The sequence below is a fragment of the Salmo trutta genome, chromosome 32, assembly GCF_901001165.1.
Source record: "Salmo trutta chromosome 32, fSalTru1.1, whole genome shotgun sequence".
Lineage (NCBI taxonomy): Eukaryota > Metazoa > Chordata > Actinopteri > Salmoniformes > Salmonidae > Salmo > Salmo trutta.
The window spans coordinates 1823619-1838516 of NC_042988.1; the positions used below are offsets into that span (position 1 = coordinate 1823619).

Genomic DNA, 14898 nt, shown 5'->3' on the forward strand with positions numbered 1-14898 from the left:
GGCTACGCATATTCATGACATGAGGCTATAGCATACAGGCAGTTGACGTCAACAACCCTAATCGAATATTCAAAACAGGATTACAATAATGAGATGTATCCACCAATCCAAAGAAAGGATAGAAGGTTGCAAGACAGCCCGCTGTGTTCTTTAGCTGTTCTGCATCGTGGACAACGACTACCATTGTTAAGGCGGAGGGACATGTATCTTGTCAGTATATCCATAATCTTTGATGACGCGTGGGTGTGACAGATATAAATATAATGTGTTGAGTTGAAACTATTGTAAACTAAAGGAATACAACCTGTTTCCACTGGTTAAAAAACGGAATACCCCGGGTTAGCAATAATGCGCACTGATTGACAGCCTACACGTGATTGGCAGAAATCCTTCCAACGTCACATACAACTGATTGGCTGGAATTAAACTTTCCTGGCTGCTTCCGGGTTACTTTATTGTCGGTGTTAAGATTTAAACAAAGATTACTATCAAATATTATCATCAAACCTTTATGTTGACGACGATTCAGACGGACAGGTGTGTAAAGTCATTCGGCATAGCAACATAAGATATTTGCGGCACTTTGGTTAGTCATCTGTCAGTAGCTGCAGTACTAGCTAGGCTCATATTTTAGTAAGAATACTTGGTTTTGGAATATTTAAAATCATTTAGCAACTAGTGTAGCTAGTGACTGATTCTTCTGTATTTAATGTGAGGGTTCTGCCTTGTAGCAAAGTAAACTAGCTGGAAGACCAAACTGTGTGTCGTTGTATACGGTCAGAACATAACAGCAGCTGTTACTGTTGTGTTCTTCTTTTTATTTAGCCAGCAGATCCGCTTACTTACAGCTGCATTAGTGTCGATCCGCGCTATAAAGCATGTGTGTAACGCATACGAACCCAGGCAGGAACGAATGTTGGACCTAACGCCATAAGACATTGCGGAGCCGGCGGAAAACGAACCTCAACCCTGGGATGAGAAATGCATTGTACTCCGAATTATTTTCTGAGGACCATCCTCAGTGAATTTCATAAAAATAGTGAAACAATAAAGTTATCATCTTCAGATAAAACTATAATAAATATATTTAACCAAATAATTGATTAAAACGCACTGTTTACAATGAAGTTCTACAGTAGCCTCAACAGCACTCTAGTGTAGCACCATGGTGTAGCCGGAGGACAGCTCGTTTCTGTCCTCTGGGTACATTGACTTCAATACAAAACATAGGAAGCTAATGGTTCTCACCCCCTTCCATGGACATACACAGGAATGAGGACGTCCTCCAGAAGTTATCAGAGCTCTTGCAGCATAACTGGCATGTTGTCCACCCAATCAAAGGATAAGATCATTCATCTAGTACTGAACACACAAGCTACAGCTAGCTAGCACTACAGTGCATACAATGTGGTGAGTAGTTGACGCAAAGAGAGCGAAAGACAATAGTTGAACAAATTCATTTCTTAAAAATGAAGAAGCAAGAGAGAGAACTAGCTATTTGTTGAATTAATTGCACTTTCACTTGTGCAGCTACCTAGTTTAGCTAACTCAAACAGAGAGGGATGCTATGTTAGCTAGCTAGCTGGCTATATCTATCCAACACTGGAACTCTTCAATGTCAAGGTAATCTTTTGGTTTTATTAATTTATTGCCACAGGGGGCCCACGGGTGTAACTGCTTGCTGACTGTACACTGTACTGCATGATTGTAGCGGATTTACTAACGCGTTAGTTCTAGTAGCTATGTTGACTATGACGTTCGCTAATATGGTGACAACGATGTAGGCTGTGTGTAGTGCTTGAAATGTTTCTTAAACGGGGATAAACATACCTGAATTTGTCCAATAAACTTTTGTTTGCAACTGTTGGGACTAATGATTACACCCTAGATCAGCTAGATGCAGGCAAGAGTGCAAGGCGGTATTGAACGTGTCACTGTCTGTCACCTTGATTACTTAAATTTCTCTCGACCTGTGAACCTACGTTGTACACTTTCATTCATAGGCTAGGTTGTAGCAACCTCATGGTGGGTATAGGGACAATTTTACAATCATGTAGTAGCCTAAACCTATCAATGTTACATTGAGCTGAGGGAATGGAATATGAATGACAGTCATCCAATATGCTGTAATAGAAATAAGGCCATGCTCGTTTTAAAAAAAAAAGTGTCCTCCCTCAAATAACCATATTCAGCCTAGCTAATTTACGATTTATACGAAATTGTTTGACTACAGAAGTAGCAAAACTACTTCAAATCGATGATACTCCCCCACTTAACATACTGCTTGACTAGTTGGGCCCAAGCTTGCTGTACAACATTAAAACACATTCAGTATGTCTGCAAACAGGCTCTCAAAGGCTTGATAGGAAGCCCAATAGCCATCATCACTGTTACATCCTCAGAAAGCATGAGCTCCTGAGTTGGAAAAATCTTGTGCAATACACCGACGCATGTCTTGTATTCAAAATCCTAAATGGCCTTGCTCCCCCTCCACTCAGTACTTTTGTTAAACAGAAAACCCAAACATATGGCAGCAGATCCACAAGGTCTGCCATGAGAGGTGACTGTATAGTTCCCTTAAGGAAAAGCACCTTTAGTCAATCTGCTTTCTCTGTGAGAGCTTCCCATGTCTGGAATACACTGCCATCAGACACACACAACTGCATCACCTATCACACTTTCACAAAAAACATGATGACACTTTGTTGCTTTTATGGATTTTGTCTTGTTGCTTTTTGTGCTACGTTGCTCTGTCTGCATGCAACGTCTTGCTTGTCCTATGTTGCTCTGCGGGTGCTCACTGCTCATTATTTGTCTGTATTGTTATTGTTTTTAATAACCTGCCCAGGGACTGCAGTTGAAACTGAGCACTTTTACCGAAGTGCGCTGTCCCTGTAAAAATAAACTAATCTTAAACTGCACTCACTGCCACTGCTCCAAATTGTCCCATTAGCACATCTGAATAGAATGGACCCCCTTTTTACAGAAAATGTTGTCCCCCCCCAATATGAAAAAACTATTGGATTTAAGCTGATTGGCCCCTCTTTAAGGGCTGCAGATGAGCAATGATGCTCCTTGGGGTGTAAACTCTGTGTGTATTTGGAAATCAATCAAATTGTATTGGTCACATGTGCCAAATACAAAAGTTGTAGACTTTACAGTGAAATGCTTATTTACAAGCTCATTCCCAACAGTGCAGAGTTAAAAAGTAGGACAAATATTTTCTAAATAAAAAGGAAATAGTAACACAATAAAAACCATAACAAGGCTATATGCAAGGAGTACCAGTACCGAGTCAATGTGCAGGAGCACGGGGTAGTTGAGGTATGTACATGTGAGTAGGGGTAAAAGTGACAAGGCAATCAGGAAAATAAAGAGGGTAGCAGCAGCGTATGTAAAATGTGTGTGTGTGTGTGTGTGTGTTGGAGTGACAGTGTAGTGTGTGTGTGAGGGTAGAGTCTAGTGAGTGTGAACAGAGCCAGTGCAAGGGAGTCAGTGTAAATTGTCCGGGTAGCCATTTGATTAACTTTTCAGAAGTCTTATGGCTTGGGGGTAGAAGCTGTTCAGGTGCCTTTTGGTCACAGACTTGGTGCTCCGGTACCGCTTGCCGTGCAGTAGCAGAGAGAAAAGTCTATAACTTGGGTGGCTGGAGTCTGACAATTTTCAGGGCCTTCCTCTGACACCACCTGGTATAGAAGTCCTGGATGGCAGGAAGTTCGGCCCCAATGATGTAATGGGCCGTACTCACTAACCTCTGTAGCACCTTGCGTATGGATGCCGTGCAGTTGCCATACCAGGCGGTGATGGAGCCTGTCAAGATGCTCTCAATGGTGCAGCTGTATAACATTTTAATTTTCTGAGGGTCAATGCCAAATCGTTTCAGCCTGCTGAGGGGAAGAGGCATTGTTGTGCCCTCTTCACGACTGTGTTGGTGTGTGTGGGCCATGATTGTTCCTGAGTGATGTGGACATCAAGGAACTTGACGCTCTCGACCCGCTCTACTACAGCCCCGTCAATGTGAATGGGGGTGTGTTCGGCCCTCCATTTCCTGTAGTCCTCAATAATCTCCTTTGTCTTGCCCACGTTGAGGTTGTTGTCCTGGCACCACAATGCCAAGTCTCTGACCTCCCCCTATAGGCTGTCTCATCGTCGTGTCGCAAACTCATGGGTTAACAGGGAGTGCAGGAGGGGACTGAGCATGCACCCAAGTGGGGCAGCGGTCTAAGCCACTGCATCTCAGTGCTAGAGGCGTCATTACAGACCCTGGTTCGATTCCAGGCTGTATCACAACCGGCCATGATTCAGAGTCCCATAGAGTGGCAGACAATTGGCTCAGCATCGCCCGGGTTAGGGTTTGGCCGGGGTAGGCCGTCATTGTAAATAAGAATTTGTTCTTAACTGACTTGCCTAGTTAAATAAAGGTTCAATAAAAAATAAAACCGTTGAGGGTCAGCGTGGGGAATGTGTTGTTGCCTACCCTCACCACCTGGGGGTGCTTCATCAGGAAGTCTAGGATTCAATTACATTGGGAGGTGTTCAGTCCCTGGGTCTTTAGCTTAGTGATAAGCATGGAGGGCACTATGGTGTTGAACGCTGAGCTGTAGTCAATGAACAGCATTCTCACGTAGGTGTTCCTTTTGTCTAGGTGGAAAAGGGCAGTTTGGAGTGCAATGAAGATTGTGTCATCTGTGGATCTGTTAAGGCGGTATGTGAATTAGAGTGGGTCCAGGGTTTTTGGGGTGATGGTTTTAATGTGAGCCATGACCAGCCTTTCAAAGTATTTCATGGCTACAGATGTGAGGGCTACAGGGTGGAAGTAATTTAGACAGGTTACCTTGGCATTTTATTTGTATTTCACCTTTATTTAACCAGGTAGGCTAGTTGAGTACAAGTTCTCATTTGCAACTGCGACCTGGCCAAGATAAAGCAAAGCAGTTCGACACATACAACAACACAGAGTTACACATGGAATAAACAAACATGCAATCAATAATACAGTAAAAAAAGTCTATATACAGCATGTGCAAATGAGGTAGGATAAGAGAGGTAAGGCAATAAATAGGCCATGGTGGCAAAGTAATTACAATATAGCAATTAAACACTGGAATGGTAGGATGTGCAGAAGAAGAATGTGCAAGTTGAGATAGTGGGGTGCAAAGGAGCAAGATAAATAAATACAGTATGGGGTTGAGGTAGATTGGATGGGCTATTTACAGATGCGTTATGTACAGGTGCAGTGATCTGTGAGTTGCTCTGACAGCTGGTGCTTAAAGCTAGTGAGGGAGGTAAGAGTCTCCAGCTTCAGAGAATTTTGCAGTTCATTCCAGTCATTGGCAGCAGAGAACTGGAAGGAGAGGTGGCCAAAGGAAAAATTGGCTTTGGGGGTGACCAGTGAGATATACCTGCTGGAGCGCGTGCTACGGGTGGGTGCTGCTATGGTGACCAGTGAGCTGAGATAAGGCGGGGCTTTACCTAGCAGAGACTTGTAGATGACCTGGAGCCAGTGGGTTTGGCGATGAGTATGAAGCGAGGGCCAGCCAACGAGATCATACAGGTTGCAGTGGTGGGTAGTATATGGGGCTTTGGTGACAAAATGGATGGCACTGTGATAGACTGCATCCAATTTGTTGAGTAGTGTGTTGGAGGCTATTTTGTAAATTACATCGTCGAGAATCGGTAGGATCAGGGGCGAAAATCTGATATCAACTTTGGAGGGGACAATTACATGACATTTTCTCAAGAGCAATTCCTGAGGGGGACACCAAAAGTAGTGCTGTAACACATAGCCTACATTGTAATATGGTAAAAATATATTGAGGAACCAAAGAAATAAGGTGTTTGCCGTACTCCTAACTACCGGTACCCAAAACTACACAACTACTCACAACAGCAATACCATTGCCTTAAACTGGTGACTGAACTAAGATTTGTTAAAGTTGAGAGTGGGGGTATCCATGGCATTTTCCAATTATGTTCCTATTTTACAAGTCAAAAAAATTGAGAACCTTTCATAATGTTGCCAAACAAAGACTCAACAAACTTACCTGAGACTCCGTCTCTGCCAGTCTGTCCCTGCATATCTGTCCCCAACTCTGCTGTCTGTGTGCCATCTGTTGCCTGCTCTGCCTAATGACATCATTGTGAAACATTTCCATTAGAATTTAATTTCTTTCTTATGAACATTTTATCAACTAGTCTTTGAGATATTAGGCTACTAGGGTTCGTACTTTGCGTTTTGGTGTACTGAAAAATACTCTGATGTCCGTCTTTTATTTTTCTGCCATTTTTCTACCTGGCTGGCTGGCTACACACACACACAGTGTGTAGGTTATTTACAGTAGGAGATGGGCTTCTATCATCTTATCTTTTATCATTCTATTTGGGCTTCGATCTAAAAGGTAGCTAGCAAATGTGAAACGGATTAAAATGACAAGAGTTGACAGCTGTATGAGTTCACCATTTACACAACATATGCTGCAACCTTTTGTAATTTTAATAGTTTGTTTCATATTGGCTGGCTTCCAACAATAGCTGAATTTGCAAAGCAAGCGAGCACCAATTCAGTTTCAGTGGTGTTTGCTATAATCTTTGCTACCCGGGTTAAATAAAATAAATAAATAAAAGTTCCCTTGCGACAATTTAGCTTTTGCAACGAGACCATTAAATATAGACAGTAGACACGATCCCTCTGTTACCTTGCCAGTGGATCAAACCATTGTGAGGAAAAGGGTGGGGGGGTCGCAATCTTTTGAAACTTAAAAATGCACTATTAAGTGTCTATAATCAGCACAATTGCTTTCATTGCGTATTATTAATATTATTTAAATTACATAGTTATGTTTCAGTGATATATTGGGGGGGACAAATCATATTTTTCCCGGGATGGGGGGGTCGCGCCCCCCCCCCCCCCGGGATTTCCGCCCCTGGGTAGGATGGTCAGTTTTACGAGGGTATGTTTGACAGCATGAGTGAAGGATGCTTTGTTGCGAAATAGGAAGCCGATTCTAGATTTAATTTTGGATTGGAGATGTTTAATGTGAGTCTGGAAGGATAGTTTACAGTCTAACCAGACACCTAGGTATTTGTAGTTGTCCACATATTCTAAGTCAGAACCGTCCAGAGTGGTGATGCTGGACGGGCAGGCAGGTGTGGGCAGTGATCGGATGAAGAGCATGCATTTAGTTTTACTTGCATTTAAGAGCAGTTGGAGGCCACGGAAGGAGAGTTTTATGGCATTGAAGCTCATCTGGAGGTTAGTTTGCACAGTGTCCAACAAAGGGCCAGAGGTATACAGAATGGTGTCGTCTGCGTAGAGGTGGATCAAAGAATCACCAGCAGTGACATCATTGATGTATACAGAGAAGAGTCAGCCCGAGAATTGAACCCTGTGGCACCCCCATAGAGACTGCCAGAGGTCCGGACAACAGGCCTTCCGATTTCACATACTGAACTCTATTGGAGAAGTAGTTGGTAAACCAAGCGAGGCAATCATTTGAGAAACCAAGGCTGTTGAGTCTGCCAATAAGAATGTTGTGATTGCTTTTTATTCACTCTGCAGGCCAACTCATCCCAAACCATCTCAATTGGGTTGAGGTCGGGGGATTGTAGAGGCCAGGTCATCTAATACAGCCCTCCATCACTCTCCTTGGTCAAATAGCCCTTACAAAGCCTGGAGGTGTGTTGGGTCATTATTCTGTTGAAAAAAAAAAAGATAGTCCCACTAAGCGCAAACCATATGGGATGGCGTATCGCTGCAGAATGCTGTGGTAGCCATGCCGGTTAAGTGTGCCTTGCATTTTAAATAAATCAATGACAGCGTCACCAGCAAAGCACCCCTACACCACCACCTCCATGCTTCACGGTAGGAACCACACATGCAGAGATCATCTGTTCACCTACTCTGCGTCTCACGAAGACACAGTGGTTGGAACCAAAAATCTCAAAGGACAGTTTTCCACCAGTCTAATATCCATTGCTCGTGTTTCTTGGCTCAAGCTAGGCTCTTCTTATTATTGGTGTCCTTCAGTAGTCGTTTATTTGCAGCAATTCCACCATTGCATTGTTTTTGAAGAATCTCAAATATAAAACACTTTTTTGGTTATTACATGATTCCATGTGTGTTATTTCATGGTTGCCTTCACGGTTATTCTACAATGTAAAAATAAAGAAAAACCCTGGAATGAGTAGGTGTGTCCAAACTTTTGACTAGTAATGTATGTATTACAGACTGGGTCAGAGAGAGGTTGAAAATGTAAGTGAAGACACTATCCAGCTGATCAGCCCATGCTCTGAATCCGCGTCCTGGTAATCCATCTGGCCTTGCGGCCTTGTGAATGTTAAGGTCTTACTCACATCAGCTACGGAGAGCGTGATAATACAGTCATCTGGAACAGCTGGTGCTCTCACGTGTGGTTCAGTGTTGCTTGCCTTGAAGCGAACACAGAAGGAATTTAGCTCGTCTGGTAGGTTTGTGACACTGGGCAGTTCTCGGCTGGGTTTCCCTTTGTAATCTATGATAGTTTGCACTCCCTGCCACATCTTAGTCCTATATTGACGCTTTGCCTGTTTGGTGGTTCGTCGGAGGGCGTAGCGGGATTTCTTTTAAGCGTCCGGATTAGTGTCCTGCTCCTTGAAAGCAGCAATTCTAGCCTTTAGCTCAGTATGGATGTTGTCTGTAATCTGTGGATTTTTGTTGGGATATGTACGTATGGTCACTGTGGGGACAACGTTGTCGATGCACTTATCAATGAAGCCGATGACTGATGTGGTAAACTCCTTAATGCAATCGAATTAATCCCGGAACATATTCCAGTCTGTGCTCGCAAAACAGTCCTGTAGCTTAGCATCCGCTTCATCGGACCACTTCCATATTGAGCGCGTTACTGATATTTCTTGTTTCTTGTTTTTGCTTGTAAGCAGGAATCAGGAGGATAGAGTTATGGTCTGATTTGCCAAATGGAGAGCTTTGTATGAGTCTCTGTGTGTGTAGTAAAGGTGATCTAGAGTTTTTATCCCTCTAGTTGCACAGGTGACATGCTGGTAGAAATGAGATTTCAATTTTCCTGAATTAAAATCACTGGCCACTAGGAGCACCACCCCTGGATGAGCGTTTTCTTGTTTGTTTATGGCCCTATACAGCTCGTTGAGTGTGGTCTTAGTGCCAGCATTGGTTTGTGATGGTAAATACACTATGAAAAATTCACATGAAAACTCTCTTAGTAAATAGAGGTGCTCCTGAGTACAATGGGACCCCCCCCCCCCCTTTACTGTGACACAATATGTATGTCCAATATGAAAAATGTGCTGAACATCGTGCAATACCAATGGGATAATTAACAAGTGTTTTCTAAATTTGATTATTATAATATTAATATTGTTATTATTATTATTAATAGAAGTATTATAAAAAATAACATTTATTACTGTTACCATAACTATCAAGTAATCATTACTTTTAATGCTATTAACAATGTCAATGCTATATTATTTGCGCTATAAAGGCGATTAACTTCATTCCTTTTTTCATATTGTTAAACAAAATTCTAAGTCCGCTTTCATTTCCTCATAAAATGTTACGAATTTCGACCATTTGTATAATTCTTTACCAACTTCATTGCAGGACTTTTATTTTGAAGGGAATCTCTGAGGTCACGGCCTTATCACAGCGTTTCATTATTCTGTCAAGGAACATTTTTTTTTTTTTTCTTTTTTTTTTTTTTTAACTAAAGCGTACCAAGACAAAAGAAACATGACACAGTGTGTATATAACACATTAGTGCAGGACATTTAGAAATTGATTAAAATGCTGGAAGTGAATGCTGGAATTAAACAATGCAAAAGATGTGTTCATTAAGGAAATAGACACCTGGCTCAAATAGAAGTCGGTCTCAAATTAGCGCCTGTTGTGTTCAGTGATTTAAGCAAATAAACGCCTACGCTATTAAAGAGAACTTTTACGATATTTTAATTTGGTGGGCAATGATTTCTGCTGATCCTCACAAGTTGGCAGCCTCTAACTTGCCTCTGAAATGATGCTATTTTCTACACAGTTCACTACTTTTGACCAGATTCCTATCAAAAGTAGTGCACTATATAGAAAATAGGGTGCCATTTGGGAAGCAGCTTGGAAATCCTGAAGAGAAGTGGTTGTGTGTTGTCCAGGCAGGGTTAACTGATTTGGACCGGACCACATCATCCCAGCCATGGAGCGTGTAATGGGGGGAGTGGTGCCGCTGGTCCTGGGTGGGCTGGGGCTGGTGCTGCTCTACCGGCTGCTCCAGAGGCTCCAACAGGGGGCTACCATCCAGGACACTGTAGTGGTTATTACTGGAGCCAGCTCTGGCCTGGGGAGAGGTGAGTGTTATTTTGGATTAGAAAACTTAATGTCCTCAATGAGGCAATTTGGCAGCATACACAATGTAGGCTACATAGACAGAATCACAAAAATAAAATAAACATACTCAAAGGTTCTAGGTACTAGTTCAAAGTGAACTATACCTTTAAAATAGTGTGTGTGTTGTGTTGCAGAGTGTGCTCGGGTGTTCCATGCTGCCAAAGCAAGGCTGGTTCTGTGTGGCCGGGACAGAGCCAGGCTACAGGACATAGTTCAGGAGCTCACCGCAGCAGACAGCCAGCGGCAGGTATAGAGACACACACTTACTCACTTCTCATCTCCTCTTCCTCCACTGGGCTGATCTGAAAACATAAGATAAGGGAGAGCGATTAGTTGGATACTAGAAATTTGCCTTCACCAGTTCAGCTTTTTTACATCATGTCAGATGAAGGAAAGGAGATGGGGGAGAGAGGAACATTTGACTATTGAGATGCACCCCTTGAATTCTTATGACATGTCTGTGATGTCATCACCAGCAGATGTACACCCCGTGTATGGTGATCTTTGACCTGTCCGACACAGCGGAGATGGTTGCCATGGCCGCAAAGGAGATCCTGAGTTGCTACGGCCACGTGGACGTCCTCATCAACAACGCCGGCATCAGTCACCGCGGCAACATCCTGGAGACGCACATCTCCGTACAGAGGGACGTCATGGACACCAACTACTTTGGGCCCATAGCTCTAACTCAAGGTAAAGGTTATGATCATCCGATTTCCGAATGTACTCTCTCTGTGGTCAAATGACAAATGCTATTCATGTCTTGAGCTCATGTAGTCTCTTGATTTTTCTCTACACTCTCAACTTTTTTTGTTTTCTCCCTTTCTCTCCATCCCTCTCTCTCCAACTGTAGCCCTACTGCCCTCCATGGTTCGCCGGCGCAGTGGACACGTAGTGGTCATCAGCAGTATCCAGGGGAAGATTGCTATCCCCTACAGATCAGCTTGTGAGTAATGTAGCGATAGTGATGCCAACCCTATAACTGAGGTTAAATAATTATCCATGAAATCACAACATATTTTGATCTTTTGGAAAATGTATAACACAACAGAAATCTACAAACCGTAATACAGCACATTTCCAAAGGAAGGTGAAACGGGTATTATTTCCACCTGCAAATAGCTCTGTCAGTGATATCTGTACTCGTAAAGGAATAAAAACAATGTGTTTTGAGCAGATGCAGCCTCCAAACACGCCACCCAGGCCTACTTTGACTGTCTGAGGGCTGAGATGGAGCGCTACAATATCCAGGTGACAGTTGTCAGCCCTGGCTACATCAGAACCAATCTGTCTCTTAACGCTGTCACGTGGGATGGCTCCAAATATGGAGGTAATGGAGAGGAATTAACTGGCCACTCTCTCTCGTTCTCTGCCTTTCCCCTCTCTGTAATTACATTAGTCATCTATTTATTTCTCTCCTTTCTACTCTGGTGAAGTCCTGGATAAGACGACAGCTTTGGGGCGGGAACCGAAAGATGTGGCCCAAGAGGTCCTGAAGGCTGTCCGTCACAGGAGTAAAGAGGTCCTATTGGCTGGGCCCCTGCCCACTCTGGCCGTCTACATTCGCACCCTGTGTCCCGCTCTCTTCTTCAAAGTCATGGCCTCTCGGGCCCGCAAGGAGCAGAAATCCAAAGATGAGTGAAGTTGGAGAGGGGATGTGGCAAAACTATGGGAATGGATAAATTAATTAATGCACACTAACTTGCAAATGGAAAAGTTGTTTTGTTTTAAAGCCACGATGTGTAGTGTTTCATTAGATGAAATAACTGGAAATCTTACAAACTGCTGTTTCAACTTCAAGGTTAACATCTTGCGAAGTGTTCAGGGTAGATCACATTAACAATTATGATATTGACGTGTAATAAAATTTCATAACAACCTGAACATTGTTGAGTACATTTCATTTGTTGAAATGATTAGCTTTGGAGTTTGTTTTCATGATAGTTTGTGAATTAAACAAATAACAGATGATTCATTTGATGTCTCTGTGTACCCCTGAGCTATACCACCATTACTGGCTTAGCTCATTGACCTGTTAGAAAACTCAGTTGCTCTGTCATCTGTGAGTTTTTCATTAGTGAATACTGTATTAGGTGATGGTTATTGTTTTTGAACAAATCTGTCGACGGTGCAGATATAGTATAGACTTTCAGGTTAACAAAAAGGTATTGCATTCAGGGATTGTTTTTAATAACCTTATTTCTCTCAAACAATATTTATTTGTGGCTTCAGGTATACAAGCACATTACAATTAAAAACAGGACAGGGTGAAAACGTGTACAGAAGCCTAATACAGTATAATGTACTACATGGTAACACATGCTGACTGAGAATTTAAATTTACATTAATACAGAACAATTTGAGTGAACATTGTGATCAATTGGCTCATTCATCCCCCTCCTCTCCCCTGAAACTATTCCCCAGGTCGTTGCTGTAAATGAGAATGTGTTCTCAGTCAACTTAACTGATAAAATAATGATAAAATAAAAGCATCTTCAAAAAATCCAACAAGAAATGTAAACATCTTCTGGAGCATATGATGAGTGTCAGTCCAGCGATTTTCTCAGAATGTTCTTGCAATGTAACCATGTAACGTTTCTAGAAGTTCTATTTTAAATTAAAGCTGCAATATGTAACTTTTTGGGCGACCTGAAAAGCGTCCTCCATTCGCTAATTAAGTGCATATATGACATGTATTTTTTTCCCCCACTGCCCCGAGACAAGTGCATGATAATGGGCCATTCTAATTAAAAACTAATTTCACTCATTTATTATATGTAAAGACAAGATTAAATGAAGAATAGTCTGACGGGTGAGAATATTAGCCTATCACTTGTGAATGATGCCCAGCGTGTGCAGTAATGCAAGAAACAGCACATGTCTTTTTGAAATCATAGTTGCACATCTCATGTAGTCTAGCCCTAAGGCCTGTATGTTTTGATAAAGTTTGTATCACAACTAAAGTGTCGAAATAACTTTTAAAATTAAGCACATTAAGCCGCTTTACAATCGATGTAGAACCGAGGTAAAGTCAGTTTCAAGTTGGATATTCGACGGGTATTCGCGCTTTCAAAACTCAATAGCTTTCAAACCACTTGAGCCACAGACTCCAAATAAGTGTCATGATGTTGGAAGAATTGCGCACAACATTGCACAGGTCTTATTTTCACGATTTGGACATTAATTCGCTTTCCAAAGCTAATAAACATGTGGAAATGTGAGCAGCATTTTGTATTCCAAGTTGAATTAGTTAGGGAGCGTAAACAAAGTACAATTTTTTTTTTACATTCAAATTTCAATAGCTCCTTGGTCATGTGACCTAGTGACTTCAAACAAGGTTCAGAATGTCCACTGACAAGCCTTCTATATTGCACACCCTTTAATTTGTCCATTTTCATCTCACAAGATTTTACATGAATTTTTCAAAATGTAAAGTTTCAATAGCTCCTTGGTCGTGTGACCTAGTGACTTCAAACAAGGTTCAGAATGTCCAATGAGTGGGCCTACATATTGCACACCCTTCAGTTTGTCCATTTTCATCTCACGTTTTTACATGAATTTTCAAAATGTAGAATTTCAATAGCTCCTTGGTCATGTGACCTAATGACTTCAAACAAAGTTCAGTATGTCCACTGACAACCCTTCTATATTGCACACCCTTTAGTTTGTCCATTCAGTGGGCCTACACATTGCACACCCTTTAGATGTCCATTTTCATCTCACATGGTTTTACATTAATTTTTCAAAATGTATAATTTCAATAGCTTCTTGGTCATGTGACTTCAAACAAGGTTCAGAATGTCCCCTCAGTGGCCCTACCCATTGCACACCCTTTAGTGTGTCCATTTTGATCTCACATGGTTTTAAAATGAATTTTTCTAAATGTAGAATTTCAATAGCTCCTTGGTCATGTGACCTAGTGACTTCAAACAAGGTTCAGAATGTCCACTGAGTGGGCCTACACATTGCACGCCCTTTAGTTTGTCCATTTTTATCTCATGGTTTTACATGAATTTTTCAAAATGTAGAATTTCAATAGCTCCTTGGTCATGTGACCTAGTGACTTCAAACAAGGTTCAGAATGTCCACTCAGTGGGCCTACACATTGCACACCCTTTAGTTTGTCCATTTTTATCTCACATGGTTTTACATGAATTTTTCAAAATGTAGAATTTCAATAGCTCCTTGGTCATGTGACCTACTGACCTCAAACAAGGTTCAGAATGTCCACTGACAATGTTCCATCCTCGCCAAAACTATCTTTCACATGGACACTGAAAAGATCCGCAAATGGCTGTATGTTGTATGGATCAAGGACAGGAGAGGTGTTCAAACAGAGGTGCTTAAAGGAAGGCGCACAGGTAGGCCTCATGAAAAACAATGTTTCATATGCTCTTTTTAATCAAATCAAATGTATTTATATAGCCCTTCGTATATCAGCTGAAATCTCAAAGTGCTGTACAGAAACCCAGCCTAAAACCCCAAACAGCAAGCAATGCATGTG

At 41.9% G+C, this 14898-nt stretch overlaps 1 protein-coding gene across 5 annotated transcripts; it reads left to right on the forward strand.

The window, feature by feature from the left end:
* The first annotated feature begins 121 nt into the window (after positions 1 to 121).
* Positions 122 to 12277, forward strand: dhrs7b (dehydrogenase/reductase (SDR family) member 7B). 5 transcript variants are annotated; one of them, XM_029727015.1, is made up of 7 exons: positions 122 to 210; positions 10162 to 10353; positions 10528 to 10640; positions 10870 to 11086; positions 11247 to 11339; positions 11571 to 11723; positions 11830 to 12277. In XM_029727015.1, exons 2-7 carry the CDS (start codon positions 10203 to 10205, stop codon positions 12033 to 12035), a joined length of 933 nt encoding a protein of 310 aa, XP_029582875.1. In that variant the 5' UTR covers positions 122 to 210; positions 10162 to 10202; the 3' UTR covers positions 12036 to 12277. The 5 variants fall into 5 exon arrangements, with proteins under 5 accessions (XP_029582875.1, XP_029582874.1, XP_029582878.1 ...); XM_029727014.1 differs by lacking the exon at positions 122 to 210 and adding an exon at positions 398 to 537; XM_029727018.1 differs by lacking the exon at positions 122 to 210 and adding an exon at positions 398 to 537 and having other exon boundaries at positions 10873 to 11086.
* Positions 12278 to 14898: the final 2621 nt, after the last annotated feature.